This window comes from Camelus bactrianus, chromosome 15 (genome assembly GCF_048773025.1).
Source record: "Camelus bactrianus isolate YW-2024 breed Bactrian camel chromosome 15, ASM4877302v1, whole genome shotgun sequence".
In the NCBI taxonomy this organism is placed as follows: Eukaryota; Metazoa; Chordata; class Mammalia; order Artiodactyla; family Camelidae; genus Camelus; species Camelus bactrianus.
The window spans coordinates 36,353,326-36,368,264 of NC_133553.1; the positions used below are offsets into that span (position 1 = coordinate 36,353,326).

Below are 14,939 nucleotides of genomic sequence, written 5' to 3' on the forward strand. Positions count from 1 at the left end.
GGGACTCTGTTCCTGCTTTTGATGAGACACCATGTGGGTGTGTTTGGTGGCTTGACAATTTTACCTGTCACAGTGACCAGCCGTGGTGTCATTTCTTCCTCTTGTTCAGATAGTCCCTTATCAGGGCCAGTCTTTGGGGCTTTGTGGCACCTTATTAGCGTGAATAGAGCCCAATAAACCATTTCCCCAGGTTACACTGTGGTAGTTTGGAAATGCTTTGTTTGGTTCACAAGGCTTTAATGTGTCACAGTCAGTGACATTCAAGATGACACCAGAGAGCAAGTTTCCTTCCAAAGGCTCAATCTGCTGCTAAAATGCTCTTTCCTAACAATTTTAGTAGCAAGTTTACCTTTTCCAGAATTAGTTGGTATATCTTTGTTTATTATTTGTCTTAGTGAATGACTTCAGTTCTATCCCTCAGGGAGTGATTTAACCTGGGTGAAGGCTCATTTTAAAGTATACACTGCATGCAGCAGAAGAGAACCGTCGTAGAAAAGAGTTCTAGCCGGAGGGTGGAAACGCAGTAATCATGTTCCAGAGTCCTCAGAAGTCTTGACTCATGTCATTGGTAAAATTATGTCTTAGGTTATTATTCTTAGGAACTAGTAACTATGAAGCATTTAACTTAAATGGTACAGTTATCATTTATGAGATAGTCCATAAAAATATTAAAAATAAATGTTAACTACAATAAATGATGAATGTGTGTTTTCCAAGTCATCATCATTTATATTTTATAAGATTATGAAAGTTTTCAGTTTTTCTGTGTTGAGATTTTTACAAGAATTTGTTTTCCTAGCCCTGTGTGGCGGAGAGTACACAGTACAGATGAGGGAACTGAGGCTCAGAGAGGTTCAGTACCTTTTTTATATCGTTACCTGTTCACGGGTGTTTTTGTCTTAAATGCAACTTCTGCGTGTGTTACATGAGGACTCAGGGTAGCTGTGCTGTAAATCCTTTGATGGGCTCCACGTGGTGGCCTATGTGTCCTCAGGCTTCTTGACTAGGTGGAGTCCCCTTGATGTTGGAGATTTCCGAGAGTAAGCGATTAGTTCTTCCTATGTCATGACTACAGTTAATGAAGGAAAAAATTAGCCTTGCGTGGAAGTTTTATGCCCCTTTCTAAGTTTAACTGACCTCTTACTCTTTCCTTCTTGATTGACTTTTGAAAATCCATCATTAACTTTCTTATCTTTACTGTATTTCTTCCCAGGGTGACACCCCTGTCCTCCCAGAATGTGATGATTCATCGTGGCCAGACCCAGGAATATGTGCTCAAGCCCAAGTACTTTGCTGCCCAGAAGGTGATTGCGGGGGAGCAGTCTACGGAAGGTTCGTTCCCTCTGAGATATGGGCAAGATCACGTGGCGGCACCTTTTCAGTGTGAGTATGGTCCTGCCAGTCGTCTTTCTGAGTTACTGTATTGTGGTTTGGAAATAGTTGGCTCTGTGTAGATGGCTTTAATGTGTCACAGTAGATAAAATTCAAGAATTAGTTTTGAAATACCCACACCGGTGCCTAAAGCAACCAGACAGCAACATGGTTCCTTATTCAGAGGAAAGGCAGTTTTCCTGCACGTTGCCGAAGAGACAGATGTGACCTGCCTCTAATTCTGTTTCTGCAAGTTGGCTCCATTTCCGAGACATACTTGCTCTAATTTTTGATATGGTTCTATGTCTGACATGTTTACATTGATAAGATACTTTCCTTAGTGAGCTAGCCAGGATGCGTTCCTGGTGCGGTGTCTGCAGCATCCGACGGTGCTCCCTGAGGTCCGCCTGCAGCGCATGTTTTTGTTTGGAGGTGCACTTTTTTCGTGTATTGATCAGACAGTGTGACAGGTTTTACTGAGTCTGTAAGGAGCCATTGTATCAGTGGCCAGCTTGGTTAATACCTCACTGTGTGGGAAGTTCAAGGACGAGCCCTGGCTCCAAGGGTGGGGAATGTGATGATTTGTGGTTTAAGTATTACCGAGTGTCTGCTGGCAGCGTCTGGAGAAAATGTTCTTCAGGGAGACGGCAGACAGGTCAAAGGCGGGAGTTGGATGCATGCTCTCCTTCCAGCAGCTTCCTGCTCCGTCTCACGTTGACTGATGGCCTGCGCCACAAGTAGTGAAAGAGAATGCCAGTGGTGGGGTTGACGGGGACTGTCTTTCACCACCCAGAGTCATGTGGGAAGCCGAAAGAGGATTTTTACTACTGTTTGGCACTTGAGAAGTCTGTGTCTGTATGGACTTGATTCCCGGGGCCCAGCCCCACCTCCCAACATCGGTCACTTAGCAAAAAAGAGTAGCTAATATAAGGTGTGTACAGTTCACTTTTCATCTTTCTGAGAAAATTGTGCTCATGCCTTGTGGCTGGACCCCAGAGCAATAATTGGAGGTGATTTATTAGAATGTTGAGGGAAGAAGGGAGAAATGGTACATACACATCATCTCCTCGCCCTTTAGACAGGATAGCTTCCCAGTTATTTACAAAGCAATAGATGTATCCACCTTGTATTTAAAGATCCTTTAATTTTAGTCCTCAATAGCCTGTTCTGTAGAAATATCCCTATAATATTTTCTAATCTCAATCTGAAAAAAAAAATAAACCAAGAAGAGATACTTCTTAATTCCTTGGAGCTTTATATGGATCATATTTTGTAGAAGCTTTCCAAAATTAGAATGTGATAGGAAGAGAGTTTTTGAAAGCTTTCAATCATATTGATACGAGAATTCTGAACTTCACGGAGGTGTAAGGAAAAGATGGTTTGAGAATCCCTGGCATTAAGACTAGAGACTAGATTGTGGTTTGGGTTGATTATCGATGATTAATTATTGAAATGAAAATTCCCACTGTGTATGTGTATGTATGTATTTGAGACTCAAACCTTTGAACTGTCTTTTGGAAGATGAAGTTACATTTTAGAAGAGTATGAAGTTTCTTATCTGTACTGTACATGAATGCCTCACTCACCCTGTTTAAATGTAGCTTCTCTGTACTGGGGAGCTAGTAAAGCAGTTTAGACTGAAACACGATCACTGTGATGGAGTGCTCTGCTGAAACTTGTCGAAAGTTGGTTATTGTTTAAGAAGAGGCCGAGGAACTAAATTAGGCAGATATGTAGGAGAGACCAGGTGGGAGACATGGCTGTTTGTGGCTGAGACCAGAGCTCTACTGAGACCTGGAGAGCTAATTGGAAAGTTTTAAAAATGGGTAATTTGGCAGGACTATTAAGGATATTAAATACCAAAACTGAGTAAGAATAATAGGGAGATTAAAACTAGAATCTAGGAGATACAAGTAGCAGTAAGGACCTAAAGGTATTGTTGCCCCACATCCAACTCTGCTTTGGGTAAAAGGAGCCCCCAAGGAAAGCTTCCATGAAATAGAAAGGAAGGGGAAGTTAGTAAGAGGAGTCTGAGGAAAAGCAGAAACTTTTAGTATTTTCATTTTCGCTTCTATAAAAGAAGTGAAATGCCAACAGATTAACTTCACATTTTGCTGAAGGATTTGAGGGTCTAACAGTAGGAATAGATATTTATGACTCTAGGAAAACAGAAGATAATGCCATTAGGAGGGCATGTTGTGTCTGGGGATGAACCTGGGCTGCTGTGTTGTAGTAGTCCATGGAAGTGCTTTTGAGAGGCTGTGAGGACTAGAGAAAACATTTAGGCTGGTAAAGAACAAATGTTCTTTCCCTCTTTATATGAGATAGAAAAGGTAGCCTACAGTAGCTAATTGCCAGTTGGTAGGCCTAATGTTGATAACTTGTATGCAAATATTTGTAGCAGCATTATTCACAATAGCCAAAAAGTGAGAACAACCAAAATGTCCACCAGCTGATAGTAGACAAACACATGTGTTATATCCTACAATTGGTGATTCAGCCATAAAAAGGAATGTGGTGCATGCCACAACCACTGAGCAACCGTGATACGTACCTAGATCTCTAAGCATCATGTAACTTAATCAGCTTATGATAAGAGGCAGCAACGCTTAAAGATCAAGTGAATAAGGATTTGCTGTTGACATCTGATAAAGGAAAAGAGAATTGACCAGAATAGTAGGAAGAAGTTGATGTAGGGGTGATGGGTTCAGTAAAACAGAATGTGTTAAAGTGTTAAGTCTAGCACTCTCCAGATAAAACAGTCTAGACAGGGAAACACAGACTATCAAGTTGCTAGCAAGGTATCCTTTGTGAGGAATGAATACTTCATTGGAATTTTTTAGAGTTTTGATGACATAACTGACTGTTCCTCTCCGATGTCTACATGCTGCTTTTCCTATTTTGATCTAGTGCATTTACCAGATTTCTGAGTCACTTCTTCGTAATTTGACTTCGTGAGTTGGGTATTGTCTGGCTGCTAGATATCTCTAGTGAGAAATTAATAACAGCGCTCTGCTTTATCCATTGCTCTTAATACAGCTTAATTTGCATGGGGATCATCTGGAGCAGGGGTCTGCAGATTTTTTCTCAAAGGACTTAATAATAAATATTTTAGGCATCATGAGCCAAGACACAAATTGAGGATGTTATATGTAGATAGTTAGATATTTAAGGTGCAAGCATTGAAAAATGTAAAAATTCTTAGCTGGTAGGTTGTAAAAATTTAGGTAGCTGGCTGGGTTTGACCCACTGGCTGTTGTTTGCCAAACGCTGATGTAGAGGCTCAGTTTCTCAATCTACTAAAAAGGCAGCCTGTGGAATGGGAGAAAATATTTGCAAATGATAAGACTGACAGGAAGTTAATATCCAAAATAAACAGCTCATACAACTCAATATCAAAAAAACAAACAATCCAGTCAAAAACGGGGCAGAAGACTTGAATAGGCATTTATCTGAAGAAGACACACAGATGGCTAACAGGCACATGGAGAGATGGTGAACATCTTTGTTAGAGACATGCAAATCAAAAACACAATGAGGTATCCCCTCACACTTGTCAGAAAGGCTATCACAAAAAGGCCTATGAAGAGGAAGTGTTGGGGAGGATGTGGAGAAAAGGGAATGTACTTGTGCTCTGTTGATGGGAGTGTAAATTGGTGCAGCCACTGTGGAAATCAGTACAGGGGTTCCTCAGAAAACTAAAGATAGAACTACCCTATGACCCAACAACTCCACTCCTTGATATTTATCTGGAAAAAACAAAAACACTAGTTTGAAAAAATACATGCACTACAGTGTTCATAGCAGCACTATTTACAATAGGCAAGACATGGAAGCCATCCAAGCACCCATCAACAGGCGGTTGGATTACGATGTGGTGCATATATACAATGGAATATTACTCAGTTACATTTAGTGAATTAAGTCAGAGAAAGACAAATCTTGTATGATATCACTTATATATGGAATCTAAAAATGAATGTATATGCAAAACAGAAACAGACTCACAGAAAGAGAAAACAAACTTGCGGTTACCAAAGAGGAGAGGGAAGGAAGGAAGGAAAAATCTAGAGGTATGAGTTTAACAGATACAACTACTGTATATAAAATAAGCAACAGGATATACTGTGTAGCACAGGGAATTATACCCATTATCTTGTAATGGAATATAATTTGCAAAAATACTGAATCGGTATGTTTTACACCTGAAACTAACACAATATTATAAATCAACTTTACTTAAGTTTAAAAAAAAATCAGTCTGCTAAAAAGATCTGGATTTTGGACCTGATTGACTGGGGTGCCTGGAATAGGAAGTTGAATAAAAAGATACTCAGAGGGCTCTGTCTGTAACCAACTGTTCTTCATTGTCCCTGTCCCCAGCAACCCACCCTTAATTCTTACGCGTAGCTCCACCTAGTTCAGAGGCAGCTGGAGAATCATGGAATACCAGGACACCCCTTGTATGTGATATGCCTAGTTTCCTGTAATGTTAGTGCAGCACGCCACAGCATCTGGAAACGTAATGGGTGTTACACCTGCTTGTTTATAGAAAGCCTTTTGGTACTGGTGGAAGTAACATTTTCACTGGATGACCCAGTAACGGCCATGCAGCTGGAATCACATCAAGGTATCACCCCAAGTTCCTCAAAAAGTTAAACATAGAGTTAACTCTATGACCCAGCAGTTCTGCTCCTAAGTATATACCCAAGAGGAGTAAGAATGTGTGTACTCAAAACCTTGTATACAAATGTTCATAGCAGTGTTAGTCACAGTTGCCAAAAAGTGAGAACCACCAAACTGCCTATCAGCTGATCGTGGATAAACGAAAGGTGGTGTATCCTGCCGTTGGCTGTTAAGCCATAAAAAGGAATGAAATATGATATGTGCCACAGTGTGAATGAACCTTGATGGCAAGCTGAGGAAGAGCCCAGATACAAAGGACTCCAGGTCCCCTGGTTCCATTTACATGAAGAACCCAGACAGACAGACAGACAGACAGTGGATGAGTGGTTTCTGGGGGCTGGGGAGAGCAGGAATGAGGAGTAACCATTTATGGGTAAGGAGTTTTCTTTTGGGCTGATGAAAGTGTTCTGGAATTAGTCATCATGGTTACACAAACTTCTGAATATACTAAAGTCATGTATTAAAAAAAATATGAAAATACTTTCAAAATTAATTCTAAATAGATAGTTATAAAAACGTACGGAATGGAGGTCACTGCTTCTCTCCAAAGTCCTAAGATAGGGGGTCGAGAGGGTCTACTTTATTGAGTACCTGCTTTGGTAACTTGTAGGAAAGGTTTGAGTACATAAACCAAAATCTGTTGCGGTTGGTTTATTAGTATTTTTAATCTAGAGGGAGGAAAGATGAAAGGACATGATATTGTTTCAAAGATGATCTTATAAAAATGGTCAGTTGAAATTTTTATAGTAGCCTCTGCTCAGGAGCAAACCCAAATAACTGTAGAGATGAGTTTGGCACAGCCCACTAGAAGACCTTGAGGGTAATAAGTATCTACCCCATGCTATCTCCTGTTGTAAAAATACCATGGGATGCTTGCTAATATTAAAACCAGAAAATAGTGTTTTTATTATGGCTGATGGTGGAAGGACAGTTTTAATCATCAGGGTTAGTGAGCCCTGGAGAGCTTACTAAGGTACAGTGTGGAGTTACTAATGAAGGAAGTCTTTAGGATGAGCAGAAATATCCGTGTAACTGAAATAACTCCCTAGACAACTGGTTTGCAGATGATGCAAAGAGTCCCAGAGCTAAGAAATTCGGGAATCTGATTTAAATATTCACCTGCTCCACTTTTGCTATTATATCAGTTTAATATTTGGAAATTTTTATAAATTTTAACTTTTCTAAATTGGATTTCTCATTGCTCATTCTAGTTGTTTTCCTATCAGGATGGACTTAGCTTTTTAAAAGGTTAATTATATTTTAAAGTTGCCTACCATAATCTTAATTTAAATGCAGTAGAGTCAAAATCTGAAATTTCAAGAAAGGCAGACACTGTTATATACTACCTCAGTTTTTAAAGTAGATACAAGTCAGACTCTTAAAAGAATGGCCATATTACCTTCTGATATGCTGTGAGATATGAGAGTGGGAGTGATGACTGGCATGGCAAACATGTGATACTGTTGAGTTATAAAAAGTTAGGACAAGCCTACTTTCATTTGTACTTAAATTGTTAAACATAACCTTCCTGCTTAGGTTAGCAGCCACACTGGTGCAGGCAGCACGTACCCAGCCCCACACAGAAGGCCACTTCTGGCAGAGGAAAGCCTTACCCCACCTGTCCTGGGACCCCAGGAAACAACAGTCCTGGATCCTGTGGTCTGTGCTGACCTCTTCCAGTCCTTGCAACAGACCAGTCAACTCAGCTGCTGCCCACTGGTCAGTCATGGCTGATTGGAGTTCCCAGCTCCCCCATTAGAAGATAAAACAGCCACTCAGGTCTTGGATCTGAGAGGGAGGCAAAGAGCCCGTTGTTCCCAAGTCCGTGCAGCCCAGCTCTAGCCTGACTGCAGCTCGTAGCTCCATGTTAGGAAGGGCCTGGGCCCTTTGGGCACATGAGGCTTCCTTTTTTAGTGACACTGTGGTCGATTGTGCTGGCATTAGCCTTCAGCTGTGTTCACTCTGACATCAAGAAGCATAAGACATGAGAGTATCTCATTGCTTGATGACAGATGTATCTCCCCTTGAAAAATGCATGTGTCTGGAGTGAAGGTTTTGTATGGTTGCAGACTGACAGAGCGAAGATGTTACCATTACCATTAAATTGTCCTGGTAGTCCTGACTGAGAGAAGAGAGTGGTTCTGCAGAGGGTTAGAGGAAACATCCAAGATGTTTGTTTTAGCAAAACAAATCTGAAGTTTAAGGGCTAGGCAGGCAGTATTTGGCCTGGACTGTTCTGCTGTGCCAGCCAGTTCAGGTAGGTGGGTAGGAACGTTGATGACAGGCTCTGGATACACAGTGCCAGTTCCAGAATCTTCATGGGGGGAGTCTGTGCTGTAGTTCAGAGCACCCACCACAGATGGACGTTGGCTTGAGAGTAAGGAAGTCAAAATTCATCCTCTGCTCATTGGGCCTTTGCACGAAGGGGAGAAGGTGGAGTGGCAACTGGATGAAGGCGAATGTCGATGTCCTCAGTACAGATGAGCAGAATTGGAACCAGATTCCTAACTGCAGGATGAATTTGCAGTATGGTGACCTCCAGAGGAACAATTTGAAAATGTAGCTGAGGAGCGGTCTGGTCCTGAGAACCACCCTCGCCTTATTTGGATGTTGACGTTGAGGATATGGGTGGTAGGAAGAGGATGTGAAAAGAGAAAAGAGAGGAGATGTCAAATGTGCTGGCAATCCAGTTGTCTCAGATGCCCTCTCTGATAGGTTCTGATTGGTTGGGAGCCCCACCAGGGCAAAGCTTTGGAGGTGGATGAAGTGGGCACTTGGGAGAGAGGAGAATTACACAGATGTGCATTCTTCAGCACTGGAAAGCCTTTCCTGCATGGAGACTACCTTTAGCTTGTCGTGTGGAGGTTAATGTGTCTTGGGGAATGGCTCTATCCCAGTCCAGCAGGTACAAAGTAGCAGTAGAATTTGAACCACCCAGAAAGGATCTTACCCAAAGCTGATACAAACTAACGAAAAGTTTAGCATTTAAAGGGGATACTAGGTGTGCAAACATACTGCCTTAAAGAAAGGATGATGGTAAAGCTCTGTGCTTTTTCCCTTGTGAAATCAACAAGTTCCTGAATATGCTTGGTCACTTGCCCACAACTGTGTGTGGGAATTGGGGACCTTGAGCCAGTTTCCCAGCCATACGGCAGGGTAGATCTTAACACTTGAATGGCCAGAAGAAAATCACCCACTCGTCAGTAATTTCTGGCAAAGTCCTTGTTGGCCTAAAAGCCTAAACAGCAAAGCAACAGCACAGTGGATATAAAAAATGCTGCAGAAAGCATTCTGAGGAATGTGGGTGAACACCAGGGTTTTGCAGAGTTGATGTCCTTAGGACTTGGATTCCAATGGCATATTACCTATTGTAGAAGAAGTTCCATGTACAGTCTTGCTGTGGCCACTGTGCCTCATTTGGAGGGGTGAGGGTGGTGAGGGTGGGTGGTTTATTATATTGAGGGGTTGTTTGGTCATATCCCAGTCCAGTGAGATATGTGAACAAGACCATCCTTCTTGTTTCTTAATCACTCAGTTTAAGATAGCTGGGAAGTGGTTGCTATTGGATTGCTTATAAACACTGCCAAGAAGCTTATCCAGCAATATGAAAACAGTGGAGAAAACCTAGAGTGAAAGCATTATGTAACCGAAATTCCCAGTGGGCATCTTTCCGTCCCAGGGAAAGAGGCTTTAATCCCAAAGGGCCCAGGATTTCACAACAAATAAAGCAATCCAGGGATATTTCTGGGTGTTCAGACTATGTGAATTCAGGTATTGAGAAATGCTATAGGGCTCCAGAATAATCTGTGATCAAACTGTACTATTTCTAAGGAAAAATAGAACACGTGAATTGATGGTTTGGCCTGTGGGAAACTACAAACCAGTGTTTTGGGAGGAGAAAACTTGTGTTTGAAAAAAGATGGTGCCTCCTGAGCCTTAGAATTTATTTACCAGAAATTGAGGACTTGACTTTACTTCTAAATGGGAAAATGGTTTCTAGAAAATTAATCATTATTAGAGTTGAAATGATGCTTCATAACACCTCATGAGCAGTAGTTCTGTATCTAAAGGGAATTGAAGTAGAATGCTTTGTCGTCTTGTGGGTTAGCCACCTTACAGAAAGGTCCTCTTTGTGTTGCAATTGATCGCCTTGTGGTGAATCTGTTCCCACTTTGAGGAAGTGAAGACCACAGTACCTTTTTGTGTTTTTATTTGCTGTTTCTTACAGAAGTTTTTGTGTTGTAATTTTCTGCGATTTTAGCCGTGCATTATTTTTCACTTTTGATTTGGGATTAGCCTCTTTGGAAATTGAAACGTAGTTAAGCTGAGAACCAGCTGCCCTGGTTGCCTCGTGCTCCTCCTGTACAGATAGTGGAAGTTAACCCATGGCTGGAGCAGGAGGAAAACCTTGCTTCCCTGAGAGGTAGTTGCAACATGGTTATATGAGTATTTCTTCTGACAGGCAAACTTGTTATATATGTGTAAATACATGTATACACACAAATACATTCGGTCAGTATATGAATGTGTATTACTTAAACATTTACTTCTTGGAGCGTCTTACATCATCCGTATAGCAAGTATCCATTAAAAAATTCTTGTAGCCCTAACTGTGCTGCACAAGTTTGCTCCCTCAAGTTTCCAGTTTCATTGAATGAAAACATTTTAAGTGGGCAGTGGTTGCTCTTGGGAACACCATCACAGTTATTTAAAAATCCCTGTATCCTAGAAACAGATTTGGAAAGCTTTGCATCCACAGAGCAGGTGAGAGGGAGTTGGTCGTGGTTCCTTTTGTTTGATGGCCCCTGGGCTTCTTGTGTGGGATGTAGTGCTCTCCCCCCGTCACCTCCTGCAACCACACGCACCAGGCAGCTGTGCTCCTGGTTTTAATGAAGGCTGCTTAATGGCTACAGGTGTCTCTCCTGGTTGCAGCCACCTGCTTCAGATCCAGCAGAGACCAGAGCGCTTCCTCCCATGTGCTCAGCTTACATTCCATGACAGGCTGCTGAAGCAGGCCTCTGCCTTGCTCTGTGGGGCTACAATCGTCATCCCCACAAATGAAATCTTTGAATTTATATTTTATCCCTTTGTGGTTCAGTTAGATAGATACATTCTTGTCCTTTTTTTTTTTTTGACTGGCAATATTTAATGAACTTGGAAGACTATTTAAGTGTGCTTTAGTTTGTTTTTATAGCATGAGACAGCAGCATATATATATATTTTTTGTTAATACTTCCCTGACCATTTAAACTTTTTTCATGACATTTTTTTCATCCCAGAATAACTTGCTTTGACTGATGGAATGTGGGGTGGGTGGAATGATCCAGTCAGAGGCCTTGTGTGGTTCCAGTGTTTCCTGAAAAAGACACATATCTGGTCTACTAACATGCCATCTCCTTTGCCATCTTTTCTTAGATGGTTTTATCAGCAAGGCAGAAGACTTTGAAATAATCCAGACGAATCAGCTGTTAATCTAGTAGAGCAGACAGTACTGTTCTAATCAGATAGGATGCATGTAGGTAAAAATGCTATTATGGGGACCCCACATTCTTGCCAGAGTGGACTAGAAAGCGGATAGGCACTTAAGAAAAACCAGTCTGACCTGGCTAGCTGCCTTAGAAAGTTCCTCGGCCGAAGAGCTTTCCCCAGCAGGGATGATACTGATGAAGTGAACCAGAATCTCTGTTAAGGTGTTGGGAGGTTAGAGTTAAGCAGTATGTAACCGTGGCAGAAGTGGAACACCAAGCAGAAGCAGCATTAGCCAGAGAGAAGCTTTCTGTCACATTAATGTTGGTTACAAGAATGTCGTTCAGCAGCCTTTTGTGGAAAGGGCTGGGGACAGGGCAATCTCTAACGGGTTGCTGACAGTACCGTGGACTCTTAGCATCTTAGCAGTTACTGAAATACGCCCTAGTCTCCATGAGGTCTGGCTTCTGTGGCTGTTCCTGGATCTTCTCGGGACTTACCTCCCATATTGCTGCACCAGCCTTACCTTCCCATTCCATCCCCTGAGATGCTGTGCGCTCCTCACATCGTGTCGTGGGCAGAGACTGCAGCTCTCACATGTTCTGTCTGTACCCTTCCCTCTGACACCTGCATGTCCTGACGTCTCTGAGCCTCAGTATTGGCTTTTTAGGGAACGAAAACCCATCTGCTTTCCTACTTCTCTTCACTCCCTTTTTTTTTTTAAAGCTCATACTGTCTACCCCTCTTCTAAGAAAGGTTGGGGTGGGTTGGTGATGGACAGAGGAGTGGATGGGTCAGTTCCATCGTTTCCTCAAGACTATTGAGACATGGAGCGAATCGTTCTTCCTGGCCTGGTTTCCATAGGGCCTGATGTGTTACCATATTTATATCTGAGCAGCCATTTGGGTTTTGAACAGAAGCATTCTCAGGTCTCAGGGATTCTTGCTCATGTGGAATGGAGAATGTCCAGTTTGGAGTTCATTAGTGTAGATAGGAGCACTTTCAGTAAGACTCCTGAAATTCCGTCATATCTTTTATTCATTCATCACTGTTTTTGGTACGGGTTTTCAGGCAGCCACAGTGGAGTTGGGGGGAATATGTGTAAGTTCGGCAGAGCATATCGGACATGCTCTGCCGTGTCTTGAATGTGGAAATATAGCAAAGCTAGATACCTTTTTTTAGAAGGAGTTTTAAAATACTCTTAGCGGAGCAAGTGATTCATAATGTTTCTTGTCAGAGATCCCAGTTTCCAAACCACACCTTAATATACCTCAAGAACATGTAATATGTATTCTAAAAAATCTGCTCTAGGCATTGTAAATTATATTCTTGTCTCTGAAGATCAAGTAATTAGGCAATTTGGACGTAGGCTCATTTGTTTTCCCCAAAAACACTGTGTAGCTTCCATCCTCATCTTTCTCATCTCTTTAGTGCTTAGCACAGCCAACCACTGCGCTAACTGCTTGATACACAGTAATTCAGTATGTTACATTGTAATCTTAGTACATTATTTGACTGTTCAAACTGTATCCTATGTGTTATGCATCTGTTTTTTAGGAACCAAAAATAGAATGAGTTAAAAATTGCCAAAACAAATCTTGTTCATTGAAAGATGACTGTTCACCTCTTCTTTTAAGTTACTTTTGTATGAAGTCAATTTGACTGTATTTTAAAAACTTGTCAACTTTATTATATATAGGACTTTAATGACCATAACACACTTTAAAAATTATCTCAACGTAGAGCTTCCGGCAAGAATTGTTTTAACCAAAAATAATCCAAATGCAAAATAAGCCTTTCTAATCATGGATTCCTATTGCGGTTTGAAATGCGTTTCAAGATGCCTTTCAAGAATGTGAAGCCAGTGAGATCTTATCTGGAAATTGTGTAGGAACCGAAGTCCACAGTAGAATTTTACTTTATTCTAGGGTTTTTAATAATAAGTATGATTATGAAAGCAAACATCCTGAGATGAAAATTTCCCGTATTTGCTCGTGTGTTTTGCTCTATAACATATCGTGGGGTGAGTGTCACTACCAGTTTGTTTTTTTCTCACAGTTACTCTGTAAAGAGCTGACCACGTATAATGATACCTTCGTGCATTTATGTAGCATTTAACAGCTTATGAATTACATCCTTATAGATTATTTCATACGGCCTCTGCTGCAGCCTTCTCAGGTAGATGGGTTGAATCATGCAGTGTGTCCTTTTTCTTCTCTAGTTTTCAGGATTCTGGTGGTGGGGTCAGTGAGTGGCTTTACTGTGTCCTCTCCTGTTGAAGCTGTGTTAGTTTCTCTGTGAAATACAAATCTTAACACTTATTCCATGGAATGGTTGTAAGAATAAAGTGAGATGAAGGATATGATCGCTCACCTGCTGCTAAACACACAGTTTGTGGTCCAGTCCAACTTAGTTTCCCTCCTTCATCCCAACCTTTCCAAGTGCTTAGTGTGATGCAACGTTCATAGTAATGCTCATTAAGTGTAGGACAGGCATTGGGTTTTTGAGGAAAGAACAAAGGCTTGCATTGAACGCCCAGCTTCTACCATTTCCTAACAAAATGACCTTGGTCAGGTTTCTGATGAGTGCCTCTGTACTTCCCTAGTCTGAGAAATGTGTTTGTGTGAGCTTTGTAGCTTAGTAAGCACTCCATCCATGTGTCATGAGTTTATCCGTCATGCAGACAGTGCTCTATACATTGAGAAAGGGCCAAACATTACTGTTTCTGTGTTGTCAGAAAAGCAGAGGAGGAGTGTGTGCGTTTATATTATCTATTGCAGTGTAACAGACTATCCCAAACCTTATCTTGGTTTCTGTGGGTTGGGAATTGGGAATTACTATAGCTGATTGGTTCTGGCTCAGGTTCTTTTATGGAGTTTATAATCAGGATGTCAGTGAGGGGCCGCAGTTATCTCACGGCTTGCCTAGGGCTGGAAGATCTGCTTTCAGGATTGCTGACTCACGTGGTGATTGGCAGGAGGCTTCAGCGTTTTGCCACATGGGCCCCTTGTAGACTCCCCAGGTGTTCTCACAGCATGGGATCTGGCTTCCCCAAAGAATGAGCAATCCAAGAAAGAGAGCAAGACAGAAGCTGCAGTGCATGCCTTTTATGATCTAGTCTCCAAAGTCGCAAAATATCACTTTTGCTTTATTTTGTTCTTTAGACATGAGTCACTAAGGCCAACCAGGCTCAAGGCGAGGGGAACTGGATGTCATCTTTTGAAGAAAGACAAAGAAGAGACCTTGTGGACATGTTTTAAAACCATCAGTGGTGAACAGGAAAGGCCTTATCTTGATGAGCATCAAAAGGGAAAGAAGTTGAAAATGAGTTACCTCAAAAGAATTAGCTGACAGCTGAAAAACTTAGTGTGTAGTTACACATCAGTAATTCATTTTTCATTGGCAGCTAATCATTT

General features: G+C 41.6%; 1 protein-coding gene across 6 annotated transcripts in view; it reads left to right on the top strand.

Annotated features, from left to right (window-relative positions):
• The window catches only part of LTBP1 (latent transforming growth factor beta binding protein 1), a 369,687-nt gene that overhangs the window by 132,964 nt on the left and 221,784 nt on the right, over nt 1-14,939 (top strand). For all 6 annotated transcript variants that reach the window (XM_074378708.1, XM_074378705.1, XM_074378704.1 and 3 more), the window contains exon 4: nt 1,214-1,383. In XM_074378708.1, the coding sequence (XP_074234809.1) occupies nt 1,214-1,383 (170 nt within the window). The remainder of the gene's footprint in view (nt 1-1,213; nt 1,384-14,939) is intronic.